Here is a 13,133-nt window from a genome sequence, read left to right as displayed (position 1 = left end):
ACCAGAGAGTCCTGGATTTGGTTCCAGCTGAGGGCATGCACCTCAGTTGCAGTTTGTCCCCGGCCCTGGTTGGGTCGTGCGGGTGGCAGCCAGTCGATGTGTCTCTCACATCGATGTTTCTCTCTCTCTCTCTTCCTCCCTCTCCCCTGCCTGCTCTATCTAAAGATAAATGCAAAAATGTCCTCGGGCGAGGATCAACAAAAAGAGAGAGAAAGTCTTCCCTATCCCTATTCCAGAGCCCATTCTTATTTATTTATTTTTGTTGTTGTCAATCCTCACCCGAGGATATTTTTTCATTTATCTTCAGACAGAATGGGAGGGAGGGAGGGAGAGAGAGAAACATCAATGTGAGAGAGACACCGATTGGCTGCGACCAGGGCTGGGGACCGAACCACAACCGAGGCACATGCCCTTGACCGGAATCGAACCCCGGACTCTGGTCCGTGAGCCGACGCTCTAACCACTCAGCCACACCGGCCAGGGCCTGAGGATCAGTATTTTATTTTTTTTATCCTCACCCGAGGACATTTTTCCATTTTTTTGCACATAGAGTGGGAGGGAGAGAGAGGAAGAGAGAGGGAGAGAGAAACATCGATGTGAAAGAGACACATCGAGTGGCTGCCACCCGCACAACCAACCAGGGCCGGGGACAAACTGCAACCGAGGTACATGCCCTTAGCGGGAACTGAACCCGGGTCTCTCAGGACCGCAGGCCGACGCTCCAACCGCTGAGCCAAACCGGCCAGGGCTGAGGATCAGTATTTTGAAGTGAGGCTGGGCCCTGCCCTGGGTCGGACTCTCCTGGGAAGGTGGCTCTGGGCAGGGAGGTCTCACACGTCCGCCCTGACTCTGAAGAAGACGCCGGGTCCCAAAGGACAGGGGACGAGGACAGGAGGACAAACGGAAGGAGGGGGAGGGCGAGGGCAGGAGGAAGAAGACAGCCGTGTCTCCATCGGACAGACGCAGAACAGCCAGCACTGTCTCTGGGGGAGCGACAGGCGAGTGACCCCGACAGGCGAGCTCAGGGACCAGGACCCTTCAGGAAATGGTCACGGATCCATGGACACCGGTCACCGAGGGACGCTCTGAAGCCACACCGCCCGCGGAGAGGCCAGCGTTTTCAAACCCTGGTCCTGACTGAGCAGGTGAGCGCGGCCATCGACCGCGGACCAGGCGGCAGCAGGTCCTGGGTGGGCTGGGTCCCGAGGTGGCCGCTGGCCACACGGCCCGTCTAGGAGCACCGCCTGCGGGGGCGCTCGGATGGGGAAGGCCCCACTGCGTGGGCTCACGGGGGGGGGGGCGGTTGGAGCGAAGGCCCCAGCGAATGTGTTTTCCCTCCAGCGATGAAGGCGCAGTCTCCACCTTCTGCCTGGGAATCTGCTCCCTGGTCCCCCAGGTCCACGTGTCAGCCGAGTGCGGACACTACAGAAAGCGTGCACGTCGTCACTGGAGCAGGACACGGAGACCGTGGGGAGGGGCCAGGAAACCATCTTATACCCCTCCTGGGGCACAGAGAGTGATCCCATCTAAACCTATTAGATACTCCTTTTAAATCAAGGGGTCCGGGGTGTGGGTGGGGATGGTTCTCACTATCACAACAGAGAGGCTGTGTTTGGACACCTGATGGCCACGCACTTCACTTTATTCGCTTGGACTGACCCCTCCCCCGAGCGCACGAGGCGTGTGCGGTGGATGTGCGGACAGACCCTGGTGATGAGAGGCACCGCGGGGTCGAGCGTCTCGATGTCCTTCAACCAGGGACAGAGTCCAGCTCCAGACAGGGGCACTTTATATCCAGCAGCGCCGAGGGACGGGACCGGGAACGCCGGGCCCTTCACGGCATCCAGGCGCCCCGGGCAGACGGAGCCGTCCACTCCAGCCAGGGCTCTGCGGCTCCCTCCGTCTGCTCTCGATGCCCGGACAGGGGGCCTGGACCCTGGTGTCCATCAGACTCATTAACGGGGGCGCTGGTCAGCAGCCTGCCAGTCCGAGTCCCCCTGGAGCGTCCGCACGAGGCGCTGGTAGGTGTCTCTCTCCGCCCACCAGGAATGGTACGTGCTCACGTACTTCCTCCCGTTGGCCACCAGCTCCCCTCCTAATGCGGGGTCGCGGATCAGCCTCTGCGCCAGCTGGACAAACTCCTGCAGGGGAAGAAGGGAGAGAAACCGGTGTGGGGGGCTGGCAAAGGGGTTTGCCGAGGCACCCCGAATCCTGTGCCTGCTTCAGCTCCTGGCCCCTCCACGACCTCCTCTCCTTCCTCTGGAGAGAGCGGCCTTTAGGAGGGACAGCTGTTAACGCAGACAGGGCGGTGGTATAAGAGGCCTGACATGATTACACACATGCATGTGTACACCCTCTACTGGGGATCGAGCCCGCCCCCTGGGCATGTGCCCTGACCGGGAATCGAACCCGGACCTCTCAGTCCCCAGCCGCGCCCCATCCACTGGGCCGCGCCGGCCGAGCTGGACTCCGTTTTCAGGTCCACCTCTCTGCCCTGGCTCTCTGCCTGGTTGTGCGCAGTTCTGACCCCTTGATCAGACAGGTATGCACCAGCCTCCCAAACACCGCGTGCGCCCTGGAGGCACCGGCTGGCACAGGGCAGGGAAATACTTGGCTCCAGGTCACACTGCGCAGTGGCAGCAGGACCAGGACAGGCCCCAGGACGCCTGTTTCCCAGAAGCCCCCAGGTTTTCCTAGACGGGCGTCCAGGCTCCCACGCGGTCACCGCGTTGCACGGGGCTGCCCCCATCCCACGGGGACGCCGAGAGCCGATGACAACGTCGTCCGTTAAGGGAAACACCCGAAAACCATCCCCGCGAGCGGAAGCCTGAACGCCGCCCCCTACCTGAGGATCGGAAAACAGCAGCCCCGTGACCCCGTGCCGCACCACGGCCGCGTTGCCCGGGATGTTCCTGGCCAGCACTGGGACGTCCAGGTCCATCGCCTGCAGGTCGGAGAGGGGCGGAGGGTAGTGGTTTTAAGAGCGGCTCCGGCCAGAGCGGCCCCTCTGTGGGCCATGACTTGTGACGTCTCTGGCCTCTCCCAGGGAGCTCAGCTTGACACAGTGACACCCGATCGAAACACTGGATTTTCACGTTCTGGAAACAACACTGTCAACGGACGAAATGACTGCCATGCCACCAAGACACCACCCCGTCCCCATGTTCCCTGGCCGCCTCTTCAGTGGCCCCTGGAGCCCCAGTTTTAGTCACCAGCCCCCCCCCCCCGAGTCACTGTCCCCAGCACCTGCTGTACAGATGCCACGGGGGCGCAATGTGTGTCTTGGGCAAACAGACAAGAACACGAGGGGACTCGGTTTATGCTTCTGCTTATTCACCAAGCGGGCTTCCCATCCGCGGGTCTGGGATCAGCACGCGGCCGCCGGTGGCCCGGCACAACCTGGCATCGGGACCTCGAACAGATGCCTGAGGGCACAGCAGGTGCTGGCCTCACCCGCCCCGCCAGGTGGTGTTTCCTGGCCGGCTCCCTGCCGTGGGGGAGGGGCGGACCCAGGAGCGGTAGGACCGGGCTCTTGCGAGGTCTCCGTCGCCCTCCCACGCAGACGCCCCCGTGGCAGGCGCCTTGCCGTCCGCGGGCAGGCTGGTTGCCATTCCCCATGAACCCATCGTCTGGCTCTGAGTAGCCACCCGTGTGGGGACAATCTGATTCTGCCGGGGATCTACTTTCACGTCATAAAAATCTGGTCGTGAAATGACAGTCGGTTTTCAGAGTGTCAAGGTTCCCAGTCCCAGCTGCTCAGCACATCGCAGGGGTACACTCTGTGACACCCGACTTCCCGATGCGTGCATGCCACCCACGCCCAAGTACCCAGAGCCACCTGCGGCACCCGGTAAGCGTCCCGTGAATACTGGGGAGCGAAGACCCCGGGGCATCTGTACAGCGACGGACTCTACATCGCCGTAGCCCGCACTGGGCTCCCAGGGACACGCTATTTTGCTTTTTACAAGCCTTGAGAGGTGCAGGACCTCGCCGAGCAAGACACCACCTCCATCAGTAAGGACAGAAGGGACGGGCAGCTTCTTAGGGGCACTCTCGGGGCCCCGGGGGGACCCTCACCTCCAGAATGGCCGCGGACATGCCCTCGGAGACGGAGCTGTTCACCAGAGCGAAGCAATTCTTCATGACTGCGTGGAGCTCCCCCTGCCGCATCTCCGGGACCAGCCGCACCCCCGCGGACCTGAAACAGTCGACCCCGAGAAGGCGTTGCTCCCGGGGTGGTTCCCACCGAGTGGCTGCCGCCCACACAGGAGGGGCTGGGAGACGGGAGACAACGATTTTGGAGGAATGCCCTATATCAGAGTGAGTACGCGTGACTGATAAAGGGTTCGACACCAAAAGCAATATTGGGGCGAGACCTCCTCTATTCCACCCGATGAGGGCGGGAGGCGGCCGGCCACCCCATCTGTGGTCCTGAATTCGTGAAACAAACGAGCCGGGTACTTCTCCGACCCCGGACATCAGAGGTAAGTGTTCTGCCATTTTCTCTGTAGGACTTAGAAAATGACCCTTCTCTGACAGTTCAACCCTTTTTCAAATAATCTGTAAAGATACTCAGAGAGACAATAATAGATAAAACAGAGAGAAACAGAAATAGTAACAGACGAGTGGAAGCAACGCACGTGTCCCCACCACCCAGGGCTGATGGTGTTTAGTTGTAGGGTTTGCCTGGTTTTTGTTGTTGTTGTTGTTGCTTTTTATGACAGAGCGGGAGGGAGAGAGAGAGAAACATGGATGTGAGAGAGACCCATCAAGTGGTTGCCACCCACACGACCCCAACTGGGGCCGGGGATGAACTACAACCCAAGTATATGCCCTTAGCGGGAACCGAACTGGGGACTCTCTGGTCCACGGGCTGATGCTCTAACGGCTGAGCCAAACCAGCCAGTGCTGCCTGTTTTTGTTTTTTGTTTTTTTTTCATTCAACAATACTGACTCATCTCTGTGCCCTCCCCTCTCCAGCACCTCGTGACCCTGGCACGTGTCCTTTGCCATAATCGGTTGTGTCGTACGTACGCACATCTGTATCTGTGAGACATACGAAGACCCAGATCGAACACGGGCAAACAGTGGCATTTCCCAGTGCCCTTGCTGATGGGGTGCCCAGGAAGTGGGGTGGAATCCTGGGGTCCATGAGAAAAATCACCTAAAAGGGGACTGACCCAAATGGGGGATGATCCTCTGACCCTTGCCCTCTCCTGTCTCCCCTCTTAAAATTTGGAGTGTGATGAACTGGGTGGAGCTCTGCAGCCACTTTGCCACCTTGAGGCTGGACGGATGGCAGGACAGAGACACAGGAACCCTGAGTCTTATGGGTCCTGGGCCAACCACATCCGATTTTTTACGAAGCAATGAAGTCAGCCCAGGGTCTCTATGCCGGTGGGGGTGGGTCTCTGTTATAGCAGACACACCATCTGTAACAAATACCCCAGCACGTGGTTCTCCGAAAAGGAGGTGGCAGTTCTCACGCTCACCAGCAGAGCGAGAGGGGCGCCCCTTCCCTCCACTCTCCTAAACCCTGGATGCTTTGTCTTTCCCGTTTTTGCCAGCGTCCCGCAGACATCATGCCCTGACGCGGTGTTCACGGGCACGTCCCCGAACCACCGCTGCCCCAGTCGCTCGCCAGGGAACGGCCCACAGTGCCATGCTGTGTGTTTCCTGGCGAGCGCGGGGGCGAGGCGGTGCCCAGGGTCCACAGGACACGGCAGGGTGGAAGGAGGGGTCCCGGGTGAAGCGCTGGGCACAGAGCCCGGAACACAGACATGCTGCACAGACGTGGGACCCAGGACAGTGTCCCGGCCACTGGGTTCCCTCTGCTGCAAAACACCCGCTCCCGTCATTGCTCACCTCTGCACTTTGGCTCTCACTTCCCGCGAAAACTCGGGGTCGACCTGGGAAGAGACAAAGGCAGGCTGTAGGCAACGTCGGAAATGAGCCAACGCTGCAGCACCGCAGGCCACGCCGGCGGGGCCACGCCTGCCGCTTAGAAGGAACACAGAGCTGGTAACAGGGAGGAGCGGGGGCGGGAGAGACGGCCCGAGAGACACACACACTCCCGCTGCCGAGCGTCCGCAGGACCACAGCCTGGGGCAGCCCGGGGCAGCCACCTCCACCAGCTCCCGGCCTGGAAACAGAAGCCTTCCCAGCCCCAGGGCAGTCAGACGGGGCTTCTTGATGGTTTTCCCGGCCCATTACAGGGATGGCTTTTTGTCATGAAACCTCCGGGGCCGAATGAGGTGGACCCGCTGCTGATCCAACACAAAGGATGTGAGAGTAGAGCTTTGTCTGTGACGGGGACCTTCCCAGACATGCAGGTTTCAAGCCAGCGGTGTGTCCACCAGCTGGTGAGTGGAGAGACAAGATGGGTCCTTCCACACGGTGGAATATTACTCGGCCGTGAACAAGGATGGAGCACCGACACCTGCCCCAATGTGGAGGGACCTGGAGAAGGCGACGCTGAGTGAGAGAAGCCAGACACAGGCCACACCCCGTGCGGTTCTGCTTACAGGAAGTGCCCAGAACAGGCAAGCCATGGAGGAGAAAGGCAGATTTGTGGTTGCCAGGGCTGGAGGTGCAGGTTTGTGGTTGCCAGGGCTGGGGGTGCAGGGCTATAGGGCTGCCCGGCTGGTGTGGCTCCGTGGTGGAGTGTCGACCCTGCACCAAGAGGTCACAAGTTCGATTCCCGGTCAGGACACATGCCCAGGTTGTGGGCCTAGTCCCCAGTGAGGGGCACGCAGGAGGCGGCTAGTCGATGTTTTCTCTCTCTCTCTCCCTGTCCCTTTCTCTGTCTAAAATCAATTTAAAAAATTATTTTTAAAAAAGACTACAGAGCTTCTTTTGGGACCGATGAGAGTGTCCCAGGTCAGACGATCGCGAACCTTCGTGAATGTACGAAACACCCACTTTCCAACGGTGCTCTTTGCGGCGTATGAATTATATCTCAACTTTCGTAAACGCCACGACACTGCATTCCCTTCGTGGCAAGACAGCGCTGTCAAGCCTCAACACCCGGTTCCGTTTTTATAAAGCAAGCGGACCTGACTCACGTAAAAAGGACAAAACAGCTTGGTCAGAAGAGTAACGCGCACCAAGTTTAGAAAACACAGAACACACACAGGGAGCAGAGGCGGGGTCAGTGCTGGGGGGTCCCCGACTTACTTCAGGGCCCACGATCACCAGGTACGCGCTGGGCTCTTCCCGGTGCCATTCTGGGGAGAAAAGAGAAAAGAAGAAGAAGAAAAAAAGACATTTAAAAATGGTTCTCAGTCCCAGCTGAAAACATAGGCTTAACATTATTTACACCGAAATATAAGTTATTTCATAGTTCCTTTCATTCACATTAGTCCATTTCAATGGATGTATTTAAAACGTCAGTATTGGCCCTGGCCAATAGATCATCAGCGGTTAGAGCATCGGCCTGCGGTCCGGAGAGACCCGGGTTCGGTTCCCGCTAAGGGCAGGTACCTCGGTTGCAGTTTGTCCCCGGCCCTGGTTGGTCGTGCGGGTGGCAGCCACTCGATGTGTCCCTTCATGTCGATGTTTCTCTCTCTCTCTCTTCCTCTCTCTCCCTCCCACTCTATCTGAACAAAAAATGGAAAAATGTCCTCGGGTGAGGATTAAAAAAATAATAATAATAAAAAATAAAATAAAATAAAACGTCAGTATTGGACGTGTTTTCGCTTCGAGGTGAACACTGTTCCGGAACCTTCCGCAATACCCAGATGTCGGATGTCGCGGGTCCCTAGAAGGAACACGCGGCCGAAACTCAGGAACGTGCGAAGAGGACACAGACTCGCTGAAGCAACAAAGCGGCAAGCGCGCCGCGCAGACGGGCCGCGGAGGGTGTTCTCATGGGGCCACGCTGCCCTCTGGCCACTGGCCGTGGCGGACGCCTTCCCCGGGCGCAGGGAGGCAGACAGCAGCCCGGCAGGTGTGACCGTCTCTCGTTCCCGAAGCAACCGTCCAGAAACAGCTCTGCTGCCGCGGGAGAGCGAGGCGGTGAAACCCGGACCCGCCGGCATGGTGTGGGCGGGCGGCCCCGCAGACGTACCTGAGAACGCGTCCACCAGGTACAGAGGGTCTTTGACAGGTCTGAGGCCGCAGATCAGGAGAAACAGGTGTAGGTTGTCAGCACTCTGGTTGATCCCTGCAAGAGAAGAGTTCGGAGAGGCACCAGAGCTGGGGGCCGGGCCCAGGGACTCGGCAACTGCGACCCCACAGACACGGGGACCTCTCGCCGCCGTCCCCACCCGTCACCTTTGTGTGTTGGTCACCGTGGGAACCCAGTTTCCCAGGTCGACAAACCTGAGCTGAGCCCGGCAGACGCCGGGGAAGCCAGGATGGGCCGTCCCACCTGGCCCCGTCCAGACGCCCACGGAACCCCCAGAAGGGAGAAGGTGGGTGTTGCTGTGTGGCTTCGTTACACAGAGATAGATCATCGAGAGATCGTCCACAGAAACCGTCACCGTAATTAACACAAGTGGAACTAAGCCTTCATCTGCGAACTTGTAGAAATGGACCTAAAATCATGCCGGTGGGTTTTCCCTCATCCTGCCGATCCTCCATCACTTCGTGTGAACGACTCATTTCCCTGGGCTGTCCTGGGTCTTGAACGGGCGTGTGGTGAGTCTGGCCGTGGCCGGATACCTGGGCCCAGGTTAGCCCCTCCAGCTGAATGACAGCGATGCCACACGAGGGCTCGGGACAACCTTCGCGGATTCGTCACGGCTCCGACATCCCTCTCAGAGAAGCCAACAAAGCCGTCGCAACCTCTGAATTAACTGCGGACGCTCCCCTTGAGATGTGTTCTTGAGACGTGTTTTCTATTCCCCATAGTCTGAGTACCCTGGAAGGAATCCGAGGACACAAACTTTCCTGAGTCCCTGTTGGGCCCGAGGTTGACGCCGGAAGTGAGGGGCAGGGTCTGAATGTGGGCTCAGAGGGGGCGAAGTCCAGGGACCAGGAGTCTCTGGAACAGGTAACGAAGCTCTTCTCGTCCCGCAGCCGTTTATTTGGCCGCGTGTCCTCGTAAGGAGAGAAGGCAGGAATTCGGATGAGTGTGTTCAACTCCGGGAACGTCAGCGGGAGCAGCGGACTCCGGGCTGAGGGAGCAGAGAAGCCGGTCACAGCCCCTCTCCTACGGAAGACGGGGTGACTTCCCGGGACTCGCAGAGGAAGAGGGCCTACCGCCCCGCCTCCGCGGAGAAAAACAGACAGACTTTGAAGGGAGACAGAAAATCAGACACTATAGACGCAGAAATAATGAGCCGGGAAACGAAAGGGCGAAAGGTGTGGCCAGATCAAACGGAAGAGTCGCAGCTTTGGGGCTCCATGGCCGGCGGGACCGGGGTGTTAAAGGCCCTGGTCACGGGCAGAGCACGGCCTCAAGGCACTGCCCGGGCACCTGTGCAGGGACGTGGGCACGCCCGGGAAGGGCACCGCCGCGCCGCTCGGCACCCAGCCTCCTCCCTCCACAACCTCGGCGCCCTGTGCCGCCAACGTGCTTCAGGGTTTGGGCCAGGAGACCCAGCCCTGCGTGAGGGCTCAGAGAACCCGCGCCGGCCCGTGAAGGAAAAGGCGCTGTGGAACGGGCACTGATACTTAAGAAGCGAGATGTAGCCCCGGCCGGTGTGGCTCAGCCGTTAGGGCGCCGGCCCGAGGATCAAAGAGTCGCAGGTTTGATTCCGGTCAAGAGCACGCACCTCGGTTGCGGTTCAATCCCGGCCCTGGTCAGGGTTGTGCGGGAGGCAACCAGTCGATGTGTCCCTCTCACGTTGATGGTTCTCTCTCTCTCTCCCCCTCCCACTCTGTCTACAAATAAATGGAAAAATATCCTCGGGTGAGGATTAAAAATAACCAGCAGCAGCAGCCTCAGCGAGCTATAGGGCTCGGCGAGGAACCGGCCACCCGCCGACCTCTGGGGCGCGCCCTGCAGTGACGCCCAGGTCAGCAGATCCTGCGATTTCAGGCGGCGTGTCTGGTCGCTGAGGGTCTGTATCGAACCTGCTTGTATTCTGCAGCCACCGTCTGGAGCTCAGCAGGGAAGAGACGAAAGGCAACCGTCAGCTCTGGAGGCCGGGGAAGCTGGAGGCTGGGTGCCAGGGTGAGCCGTCCATCTCTGGGGCTGGGAACACGACCCAGGCGGACGACCACACGTGAGAGCAGACGCCAGATCGTAAGACCCAGAGAGGCCGAGAATCCAGCACCTCGCCCCCCAAAGCCACCCTCTAACCCACCAGCCCACGGCCACACCCACCTCCCCATGCCTGCGCGGCACACGCAACGATATTTAATCACACGTGTCTGGACCAAGGTGCGGTCAAGCAGGTCTCGGGGAAAACGCCTCCTAAGGAGTCTTTTATTCATTGATTTATTTATCCTCACCCGAGGACATTTTTGCATTTATCTTCAGATAGAGCGGGAGGGAGAGAGAGCAAAACATCCCTGTGAGAGAGGCACATCAACTGGCTGCCACCCACACAACCCAACCAGGGCCGGGGACAAACTGCATCCGAGGTACATGCCCTTAGCGGGAACCGAACCCGGGTCTCTCCGGACCGTGGGCCAACGCTCTAACCACTGAGCCTGACCGGCCAGGGCCTAAGGAGGCTTTTACATCCCCGGGCTGCTCCATGAATCACTCAATGGTAAGACCCGCGGACGACAGCTGTCGACGACAAATCCCCGAGCCTGGGACACTGTGAATCCCAGGCCCACCGCCGCCTGGACTCTGACCGGGAGATGGAGTGACCGTGCAGCCGGCATTACACTGGGCCCACGGGCCGTGAGGGTCGCGCCCGCCACAGTGACGGCCGCCTGGGCTCCTCCGCGGTGCCGAGGACACCTCTGCCTCCTCGGACGGCGCTTGGGGAATTGTTTCTAACGAGATGCTGGCGTGTTGATCTTTTCAAGGGAACCTGGCGCAGACACACGGTGTGGGGCAGAGGCTTGAAGTGTTTGGGGTGCAAACTGGCTTGGGGCGTCCTCACGCTTGCTGGTGGGAGAAGGCGGAGTTTGCATATTCAGTCTCTTCTCTGAAGTTCATGGCAGGACCCCCACCTTGAGCCCCCTCCCCCCAACAGTGTCCCTGCCTCACGTAGCCTCTTGCCTCTGGGGAGCTAACGCTAGCTGTTGGGGGGCCCTTCCCGGCACCGTGGGGTCCGCAGGCCTGTCCAGCGGTTCCGTCCCGAGGAGCACACGGGGCCTCGTCTGTGGACGGCCAACGTTCTGCAGGTCCGACGCGGCACAGCCTCGTTTTGGTTCCAACACCTCGACCACGCCCGGAAATGCCGCGGCAGGACTGTGTTAGTGCCCCTGCGTCAGGGAAAGGGCTCTGCCCTGACACGGGCCACTCCGGGGACGCGCCCTCCCAGGCGGGGGAACCGCCGCTCGGCAACTTCCGGCAAACGCTCATCAAAAAGTCGTGGCAAATCCACAGGCCCGCAACAGGGATGGGGGATGGGCCAAGTCAGCTTGCAGAATCCAAAATGATCCCATAAAGACATTAAACAGCACGACGTCGTCGTGAGAACAAGCTCGCAGAGGACGTCAGTGTACGAACACCCAGTGCGTTTGTGTGCTGGTAAAAGGGGTTCAAGACGAGCTTTAGAAACGTCTGCAGAAGCCCCGCGACGCAACAGTAAACAGGACCAAGATGACGGACGACGCGCAGAGAACCCCTCTGTCCGCAGGGTGTGGAGAAGGAGCCCGGGAACCACTAACAGCGGCTCCTGCGTGCTGCCGCGATGTCGAAAGGGCTCACATTCGTTTGTGCGTCTGACCTCACTTCCCCGTTTCTCTGCCACGGTCCCTTGTCGTGTGTCTGGCTGACACGGCTCCACGGACCGAGCCCGGGAGGCGGGCATCCCAGCCCTCGGTGTCCACGGCGCTGTGTGCGGGGTCGGCCTCCGAAAGGCTCCGCTCCCGCCGCGCCCGCTGGCCCTGCTGAATGCTGACGGCATCGGGGAGAGAAACCCGGCCGGCCCCCTGGATCCCTCCCGCTTCAGTCCCTGTGGCTCCCGTCCCTCGTCCCACCCCGACCAGCGAATCTGTCCGACCTGACAGCCTCTGACGAGGACGCAGCAGGTCACCGAGGCGCGTGGACAGGCCCGCCCGCCCCGGCCCTCCCGCCCCTCACCTGCGCCCTGCAGGAAGGCGTCCCAGCGGAAGGCGGCGTCCGGCGTGGTTGTGATCCCTGGGCCAGAGGAGAGAGGGGAAGGTCACGGGCTGAGCCAAAGCAGCTCTGTGCGCCGACGTTCACGGGGCCACCCTGGTCCTGCTGCAGTCGCTCCGAGGCCTGGGCGCTCCGTGGACGCCCGTCAAGGCCTCTGCACACGAGGTGACGTGAGACCCCGGGCCCGCAACCAGGAAAACCAACCTCCGGCGTCTGGGCCCGACGGCCCCTGGGTCCCAGGAATCACGCGTCCGTAAAAATACCTGCATTAACTGGCTTCTAAAACGCTGGCGACTGAACTTGAAAGGTCCCAGGCAGAAATGACTTCCTCATGTAAAATCCCTAATCTCGTCCTGGCCCGTGTGGCTCAGTGGTCAGAGCACCGGCCCTCACACCGAAGGGTTTTGGGTTTGACACTCGGTCCAGGGCACGTACCTGGGTTGCAGGTGTGATCCCCGGCCCCGGTCAGGGTGCACGTGGGAGGCAACCAATTGATGTGTTTCTCACACCGATGTTTCGCTCTCTCTCCCCCTCCCTTCCACTCTCTAAAAATCAATGGAAAACAAATCCCCAATCTGAGCCTTCCCCCAGCTCACCACCCGGGTCCTTTCCTCAGACAGAGTCGAGTTCAAAACTCTCTGAGAAACCGAACATTTTAAGATACACCAAAATTCAGTGGCAACACTTACCACATTTAAAAAACTTTCTTTCTTCTTTCTATTGATTTTAGAGAGAGAGGAAGGGAGAGGGAAAGAGACAGAAACATCAATGAGCGAGAACATCGACTGGCCGCCTCCTGCATGCCCCCCACTGGGGATCGGGCCCACAACCTGGGCAGGTGCCCTGATCGGGAATCGAACCGGTGACCTCTTGGTGCAGGGTCGACGCTCAGCCACTGAGCCACACCGGCTGGGCAGTTACCAGATGTTTTTGAAGTTTGGTT

General features: G+C 59.8%; 1 protein-coding gene across 1 annotated transcript in view; it reads right to left on the bottom strand.

The window, feature by feature from the left end:
* Window positions 1–1,634: 1,634 nt before the first annotated feature.
* The window catches only part of GLT1D1 (glycosyltransferase 1 domain containing 1), a 29,857-nt gene continuing 18,358 nt past the window's right edge, over window positions 1,635–13,133 (bottom strand). Inside the window, exons 6-12 of the mRNA XM_036276397.1 lie at window positions 12,155–12,211; window positions 8,069–8,164; window positions 7,177–7,226; window positions 5,866–5,909; window positions 4,078–4,198; window positions 2,846–2,944; window positions 1,635–2,141 (exon numbers count right to left, since the gene is read on the bottom strand). Of these exons, the coding sequence (XP_036132290.1) occupies window positions 1,956–2,141; window positions 2,846–2,944; window positions 4,078–4,198; window positions 5,866–5,909; window positions 7,177–7,226; window positions 8,069–8,164; window positions 12,155–12,211 (653 nt within the window). The 3' untranslated portion in view covers window positions 1,635–1,955. The remainder of the gene's footprint in view (window positions 2,142–2,845; window positions 2,945–4,077; window positions 4,199–5,865; window positions 5,910–7,176; window positions 7,227–8,068; window positions 8,165–12,154; window positions 12,212–13,133) is intronic.

Source organism: Molossus molossus, unplaced genomic scaffold (assembly GCF_014108415.1).
Source record: "Molossus molossus isolate mMolMol1 unplaced genomic scaffold, mMolMol1.p scaffold_m16_p_22, whole genome shotgun sequence".
Classification (NCBI taxonomy): domain Eukaryota; kingdom Metazoa; phylum Chordata; class Mammalia; order Chiroptera; family Molossidae; genus Molossus; species Molossus molossus.
The sequence above is the reverse complement of the archived record's forward strand: the minus strand, read 5'-3'. Positions and strand labels throughout refer to the sequence as shown.